The following is an 8,394-nucleotide window of genomic DNA, read 5'->3' as shown; positions in this document are numbered from 1 at the left end:
CAATTGCGATATATTAGAACGAAGTTGTTAAAAATAATCGCTTCTTATCAACACGGGGGAACCCTTCAGTGAAGCAGAAGATGCGTAAGCTGATGCAATGGGGCAGTTACTGACTCCCAAAAGCTGCTGGGTAATCGGGTGGCCATGGAGATTTGATATCGTGCAATAACGGGGAGCGCGACTCTGCAGAATCAAGCCCTGAAATGTTGCTGCTTCTCCGGACCGGTGAAGGATTCACACTGGACTTCCTCAGATGTCAGTAGCATTTGCAAATTTTTATAATCACTAATGGAGAGCGGGAAAACTGGGAAAACATAACAGTGACATTGTGGAAGGTTAATGGGAAATACAGCAGATGAAATAAAATACTGAAGGTCGTGACTCCCGATAATAAAACTCGCCTCTTGCACGACCCTCTCACACTGACTACGCGTGTCTCCAAGTAGCTACAGATACTGACCGTCGGAATCTCTCAACCCCCACAGACACCACAACTCCTCCTCTAACCTCTTCCAATCACCCAGACTCGGAATGGAAGTTCAGCCGGGCTGCAGGCCAAGACCAACAGACACAGACGGCTTGGCCCCTCTTTCAATATTGACAAGCGGGTCTCTGTTCAAATAAAGATCGTCCACTCAAACTGGAATGGCGGTAACTAGCCCCTCGCTTTATCCGTCTCTCTAAAGTCATGAGGGACACTGCCCCGGCAACATACACATCACGTCTTCCCCGTTCTCTAAAAATTCATCCCGCCTTATACGTATCGGGATTTAAACTTGGACGTTGTCCCTACTTGGCCCCGAATCGGAAGCCACACATGCCTTTCCCTCCGCCCCTCACCACTGGGGATCATTTTACCAGTACGGGTGGGATATGGTCCGGAGGAAGCAGGGATATTTTGGATCCTGTACTTTACTCAGAATTCCAAAGGACATTCCGGACAGTACTGGGCCGTCAGATGCCGTCCATGGTGGGACGGGATTTGTCGCACCCTCTGGTCGGCGGTAGAGTATTCTCAGAACTCTGTTTTTCCCTTTGCTGTTTTTGTAATCCTCTGCTTAGTTGCTGCCTGAATGGCAAATTTTCTCCAACATTTTGTGTGTGTGCGTCTCTGTATTTCTATCAACTGCAGAATATTTTGTGTCTTATATCTGCCTTTGTAAGAGGATTGAACGTTGGCATTAGATACCCTTTGATATTGAGTATGGGAGCCGCTTTCTGCGTTAAAGCAGCTGCTGAGTTTTCCATATACAAATGAAAACTGAGGTTTGGACATGGAACTGGCGCTTGCAGAAACTTTTAATGGCACCGTGCGTACCCATAATGCTCAGCATTAAAAAATTCGCCGGCGCTGAAGCATCGGTCATATGCGCAGGCGTGAAGGTTGTGACGGTGGCGAATTTTACGCATGCGTGCAGTTCACAAAAGGCCTCGGGAGCCCGGCAGCTGGATCGGACGCAGGTAAGCAGTTATCTACGGACTACTGTCCTAAACATCGACTGAGGGGCAACTGCGGTGAGCTCCCCACACCGTAACCCGCAATCCCGGGACAGCCCTGCTCACCTCCCTCTCTCTCAGCCCCGCGATCCGTACACGGTCCCTGGGGAGCTTCCAGCTGATGAGGGAATGGGAGCCGATGGATCACTCAGACAGAGCTGAGCTCCAGCTATCTAAATGCAAGGATTAGGAACTCGGAGAAAGGGAACAAAATTTTTTACATCACATTGAGAAAATCACCTTTGTTTCACTTCCAATCACAAACTCTGCAGATGCAGGAAATCGAAGCAACACACGCAGAATGCTGGAAGAATTCAGCATTAGTACTCTTTTCCATAGATGCTGCCTGGCCTGCTGAGTTCCTCCAGCATTTTCTGTGTGTTGTTGAGCTACCTCCTCTCGTTCTGGACTTTTCTACCGGTGACGACATGTTTTGACCCATTCTGTCTGGAAGTTAATGACATCAAAAACCTTTGCCCTTGGGCAACAAGTAACTTTCACATCACAAATGTGCCAGACTCCAATGAGACAGACTATTACCCTTCCCTTCATATTTATAATAGATTCTACCTTCTTTTGTTCTGGACTTTTCTACCCGTGACGACATGTTTTGACCCATTCTCTCTGGGAAGATAATGACATCAAAAAACTTGGTCCTGGGCAACAAGTAGCTTTCACATAACAAACGTGCCAGAGTCTGTTATTCCTTTCGCTGTGGTAACGTTCCCAGGATCGTAGCAGCAGGAACAGTTTGTGGTTGTGGTGAACTGGGTCCCCAATATCCTTAGGGCATGTTTACACACCTGTCTCTGGAAATGGATTGAATAGTTCACATCTGCAGATGTGCTGGGCTGTCCGCACAACTCTCTGCAGGTTCCTGCAATTACGGGAAGTACAGTTCCCGTACCAGGCAGTGATGCAGCCAGTCAGGGTGCTCTCAATTGTGTTCCTGTAGGATGTTCTTGGTATTTGGGGCCCCAACCCAAACTTCTTCAGTCATCTGAGGTGACAGAGGTGCTGTTGTGCTTTTTTTTACAACACAGCTGGTACGTAGACACGTGGAAATCTGCAGATGCTGGAAATTAAAGAAACACACATAAAATGCTGGTGAACACAGCAAGCCAGGTAGCATCTATAGGAAGAAGCACTGTCGACTTTTCTGGCCGAGACCCTTCGTCAGGGCACCATGTGATATCCTCGGTGGTGTTTATGCCAAGGAACTTAAAGCTCTTCACCTTCTTAACCACAGATTGATTAATGTCAATGGGGGTTAGCCTGACTCCATTCCTTCTGTCGTCCACAATCAGCTCCTTTGTTTTTGTGACAGTGAGCGAGAGTTTGTTTTCTTGACACCAGTCAGGTTTTGTTCAGACCTCAGACAAAGTCAGCAATCACATGGAGCATGGTGCGATGAATGTGCTGAGCTGTGTATATCACAATGCAAGAAGCCTCGTAGGAAAGCCAGATGAGCTCAGGACAGGGAATTATGATATTGTAGACATTATTTACACCAAACAGTCTGAGGGATTCAGAGGAACAAATCTGTAGAGAGATTGCAGACCATGTCAATAAACATAGGTTGATTCAGGAAGTGATTTTAACTTTACACATATTGACTGGGACTCCCACACTGTAAAAGGACTGGATGTGGTAATGTTTGTCAAATGTGCCCTTAATCAGTACGTAGAATTCCTGACGTAGAAGTGTGCAATAAGCTGTTAGCAAATGATCCAAGGCTGGTGACAAAATTTAATGATCATAATGCCATGAGATTCAAAATAAAGATGGTATAAGAAAGGTCTGGACAATGGGTTGAGACTCTAAATTGGAGAACGGTCAATTTTGATTGTGTCAGAAAGGATCTGACAAGTGTGGTTTGGGACAGGCTGTCTTCTAACAAAGGAGATCTCAGTAAGTGGTAAGCCTACAGAAGTGAAATTTTGAGGGTGTAGAGTCTGTATGTGACTGCCAAGATAAAAGTTGAGAGAAAACTGGTGCAGGAAATCTTGGTTTTCAAGAGATAGCGAGGCCCCAGATGTTTTGTTCCTCTAAATCCCTCAGACGGTTGGGAGCTATCAAGACCCATTAATGACTACAATACCAGGATTTCACACACTGAGCTCATCTGAGGTTTTTTAGTTGTCTGCTGTTGGTTTCTAAAAGTTTTTGCTGTATTATGTGCCCACTCTCTGGCTTTATGTTGGCTTTGGCTTCTCACTTTAGCCACGGTTGTGTCCTCCTGTCGTTCTAATATTTCCACTTCTGGGGAATCACTCAGCTCCCGAATTACTCCCAGAAACTCCAACCATTGTTGCTCCGTTGTCACTCCTATCTTTCCCTTCCAAACAAGATTGGCCAGCTTCTCTGTCACAGAAACATGGAGAAGTTCAGCATGGAAATGGTCTATTTGGCCCATCCAGTCAATGCTGAAAAAACATTTAAGCTGTCTAATGCAAATACCTGCACTGGGACCATCACGCTCCATACCCCCACCATCCAGGTTCCCATCCAAACTTCCTTTAAGTGGTGAAACCGAGCACATATTCGCCACTTGTGCTGGCATCTCATTCCACACTCTCACAGCCATTATAGTGAAGAGCTTTTCCAAATGTTCCCATTAAATTTTCATCTTCCCCATTTACCCATGACCTCTGGTTGTGGTCCCACCCAACCTCAGTGGAAAAAGCTGCTTGCATTTACCCTATCTATACCCCCATAATTTTCTATACTTCTAACAGAATCTCAATCCAATGTATAATTTCCTTGTTTATTTTAGAGCCTTTTTTAGGTGTGTGAAATGATGAGGGGCATTGAGCATGTAGATAAACAGAAGTTTTTTTTTTCCCAGGGTTGAAATGGCTAACACGAGGGGGCGTAGTTTTAAGGTGCTTGGAAATAGATACTGAGGGATATCAGGGGTATGATTTTTACACAGAGAGTGGTGCGTGTGTGAAATGCACTGGCAGCAGTGGTGGTCCAAGCAGATACAATGGGGTCTTTTAACAGCCTCGTAGATAGGTACATGGAGCTTAGAAAAACAGACTGTCCCAATCCACAGTTGCCAGATCCTAGTATCTTAATTCCAGGTGTTGATCCATGCCCTGAACACATCCGCCTTTCCTACGCTGCTCCTTGTATTGAAATATACAGGGCTCAGCATATTCACTGCATCATGCTCAACTTTTTCATTCCTGACTTTGAGGACTGAACAACAACTATCTCCACAAACACTCCACTCTCTGTTCAGTTATTCAGGCTCGCATTCCCACTGCAACTTTCGTTTAACCACCCCCCCCCTTACCCCCACCTCCCAGCATGCAGCTCTACCCTTTGGCTTTCCAGGTCAATAAAAATGAGGTGCATACCAGGTACAGGCAGATAGGAACAAATGGGGTCCTTATGAAATACAGGAAATTCAAGTGAACACTGATGAAATAAATAAAAGAAGGCACGAGGTTGCCCCAGCAGACAAGGTGAAGGAGAATCCTCAGGGAATCTGCAGATATGTTAAGAACAAAAAGATTACAAGGGAAAAAAATAATCCTCTGCAAGATCAGAATGGTAATCCATATGAGGAAACAAAACAGATGGGGAGGACATGCTCTGCATGGACATTTGCAAGGCACTTGACAAAGTCTCATATGGGAGGTTGGCCAAGAAGGTTCAGTCACTCAGCATTCAAGATGAGACAGTAAATTGGATGATCAAACCTTGGGAACTCAAGTAATCTCTCTTGAAATGTTGTCCTACACCCATTGATGGATTTTGTAAATCTATTTACAGGTTATAAATTGGAAGGAATTTGTCTCCAGGAATCTCAAACATGACATGCCAGTTTTGCTGTCTCTGTCTGGATATTTAAGAAGTGGAGCGAGGGATTCAATCGACCATCCTTCCTGCTCAGACTGTGGGGAGAGATTCACTCGGGCATTTGACCAACTGACAAGCCCGTCATTTTACACAGGAAAAAGGCCACTCACCTGCTCAGACAGTGGGAGTGGATTCACTCGGTCATCTCAACTGAAGGTAAGTTCACACTGGGCAAGGCCATTCAGCTGTTCTGTGTGTGAGAAAGGATTCCGTCAGTCTTCCCACCTGTGGACACAATATTCAGTTCACACCAGGCAGAGGCTGTCATCTGTTGAATTTCTGGGAAAGGATGCACTCAGTCATCTGACCTAATGGCACAGCAGTGAGTTTGCACTGGGGAAAAGCCGTTCACTTGCTCAGTCTTTGGGACGGGATCCACTCAGTCATCCAATCTGCAGAGTCATCAGCGAATTCACACTGGAGAGAGGCCATTCAGTTGCTCAGTCTGCAGGAAGTTATTCACTCATTCATCTCACCAACAGAGTCATCAGCAAGTTCACACTGGAGAGAGGCCATTCACCTGCTCAGAATGTGGGACGAGATTCATTCATTCATCCACCCTACAGAGTCACCAGCAAGTTCACACTGGGGAGCGGCCGTTCACCTGCTCAGAATGTGGGAAGGGATTCTCACTCACATCCCACCTACAGAAACACCAATCAGTTCACACTGGGGAGAGGCCATTCCTCTGCTCAGACTGTGGGAAGGGATTCACTAAATCGTCACATCTGAAGGGACATCAGCAAGTTCATGCCGAAGACAGGCCGTTCACCTGCTCACTGTTGGAAGACACTCACTCTGTCATCCTATCTACAGAGACATCAACAAGTTCACACTGGAGAGAGCCCAGTCACCTGTTCAGTCTGTGGGTAGACATTCACTCAGTCATCCCATTTGCAGAGACATCAGCGAGTTCACACTGGAGAGAGCCCATTCACCTGTTCAGAATGTGTGAAAGGATTCACTCAGTCACCCCAATTACTGGCACACCAGTCAGTTCATAATGGGGAGTGGCTGTTGTTATGATTCCCTAGGTTTTGTTTGCTGTGGACTGACATTTTGAGAGAGAGAGAGAGAGAGAGAGAGAGAGAGAGAGAGAGAGAGAGAGAGAGAGACTGAAATATTTGACTATGCAGCGTGTTTACACTTGCTTGCAGCTTGTGTTTACATAGTTCACAGTTTGTTTTATTTAAGCAAGGACAGTCACAAACACAGTCAGCCAGAGGGAAAGAAAGAAGATGGAAAGTTTGAAACAAAGGGCCGAGTGGCCAAAGGCCACTCCAATGGATCTGCTGGTTTGGAAGTATCCTGTGAGGACCACTTTTGCTAACCCTTGCCTGGGTGTGGTATTTCACTTGAAGAGGTTACCCCTGTGACCAATCACTGTTGGTGATAATTCGTATAATCCATATGGGGATGTTGTTGGAGTATCTCGTGGCTACCACATTTGTTAACCCTTAGCTGGATTCGAGTGTGTAATGTGGTAAACACTTGTGAGAAGGGATATTCTGTGGAAATCACTGTCGGTAATACTTTGTGTGTTGGATCTGGATTGGGAGTACCTGGCGGAATCTACCTGTGTGTTAACCCTTGCTTGGGTGGTAGTTTCTTCTGAAGACATAACTCCTGTGATAAGCTGCTTCTGGTGATAATACGTATGTGGATTTAGAACAACGACGAATAAGACCTGCAGAGACTGTTATCCTGCTTTACAACTGTGGAATTTATGGAATTCAATGTAATTGCCTTCTCTCGATATTCACCTTGGATTACAAATCTCTCTTTCTCGTCATTGATTGCGTGGATGAACTGAAGTTTCATACTTTACCATCTCAAGAATTTAAGATTGGTATTCCCTGAGCTCAGTGATTTGGGAGTTATATTTACACATATGTTTACTCATAACACTTTTAGCTTCTGATTATTTTGCTTAATTTGTTATATTATAAGCGGATACGAATAACGACAGTGGTTTTAACATCAAAACCACACTCCAGGTGAGAGATGAAGAAGGCGAATCAGTCTGACTTGCAGCTTGTTTACATCACTCACAGCTTGTTTAGTTTTAACCACGGACACAGGCACTCAGAGTCAGACTGAGATGAAGGAGGAAAAATGGAAGGATCGAAACCAAGGAACTAGTGGCCAAGTGTCACTGATTGCAACATTCCTATGCCCATAAGGGTGGGTAAATTATCAATTCAGCATACATCGAATGTGTGGAGGTCACCTCGTTTGATCCATAGGAGTGGATCTGAATTGGGGTATCCTGTGAAGACCACTGATGTGTTAACACTTGCCTGAGTGTGGTGTGGTAATTCACTTGAAGACGATACCCTTTGTGACGTCACTTTCGATGATAATTCGTATGTGGATTTGGAACGAAGACAGTTAAAATCTACAGCAACTGTTATCTCGTTTTACCACCATGAAACCTGTAGAATTCGACATAATTGCCTTCTCTCAACATTGACACTGGTTTACAAATATCTCTCTCATCAGCTATTCCATGGTTGAACTGAACTTTCATACGTTGCCATCTCAAGACTCTAAGCCTTGTTTCTCCCGAGCCCAATAGTTTTGGCGTTATATTTACACATATATATTCATATAACAATGTTAACTTTTGTTTATCTTGCTTGTTATTATATTATAAGTAGATTCTAATAAAGATAGTTTTAACTTCAAAAACAGACTCCAGATGTAGGTTATTGCTGCTGGTTCACCTTGCTAAGGTGAATTCGACAACAAGGAAGGTAAAGATGCTAGTAGCTGAACATTATGTATCTGAGGGTGTGTTTAAAGTGGAGGAGTTGGAGGTGTTTCCTGAAAGTGAACCTCGTGAGCTTGAGCTCCAGTACAAGTGAGAAAAATTACAGATAAAGGCTGCGGAAGGCAGAGGCAGTTTGAAGCTAGGGAGGCAGAAAAACAGAGGGACGAAGCAGAAAGACAGAGGCTGTTTGAGCTGGAAAAGAGAGAGATTGCAGCAAAGGGGTCTAGCGTTAGACTCTAGTGATAAGTTTAATG

General features: G+C 44.8%; 1 protein-coding gene across 1 annotated transcript; it reads left to right on the top strand.

The window, feature by feature from the left end:
• Positions 1 to 1,323: 1,323 nt before the first annotated feature.
• Positions 1,324 to 7,960, top strand: LOC132386724 (gastrula zinc finger protein XlCGF8.2DB-like). The gene is made up of 3 exons (XM_059959074.1): positions 1,324 to 1,461; positions 5,281 to 5,523; positions 5,850 to 7,960. The coding sequence occupies exons 1-3, from the start codon at positions 1,324 to 1,326 to the stop codon at positions 6,369 to 6,371; spliced, it is 903 nt and encodes a 300-aa protein (XP_059815057.1). The 3' UTR covers positions 6,372 to 7,960.
• Positions 7,961 to 8,394: the final 434 nt, after the last annotated feature.

This window comes from Hypanus sabinus, unplaced genomic scaffold (genome assembly GCF_030144855.1).
Source record: "Hypanus sabinus isolate sHypSab1 unplaced genomic scaffold, sHypSab1.hap1 scaffold_1273, whole genome shotgun sequence".
In the NCBI taxonomy this organism is placed as follows: domain Eukaryota; kingdom Metazoa; phylum Chordata; class Chondrichthyes; order Myliobatiformes; family Dasyatidae; genus Hypanus; species Hypanus sabinus.
Note: the sequence above shows the minus strand (reverse complement) of the source record. Positions and strands in the feature narration are given on the sequence as shown.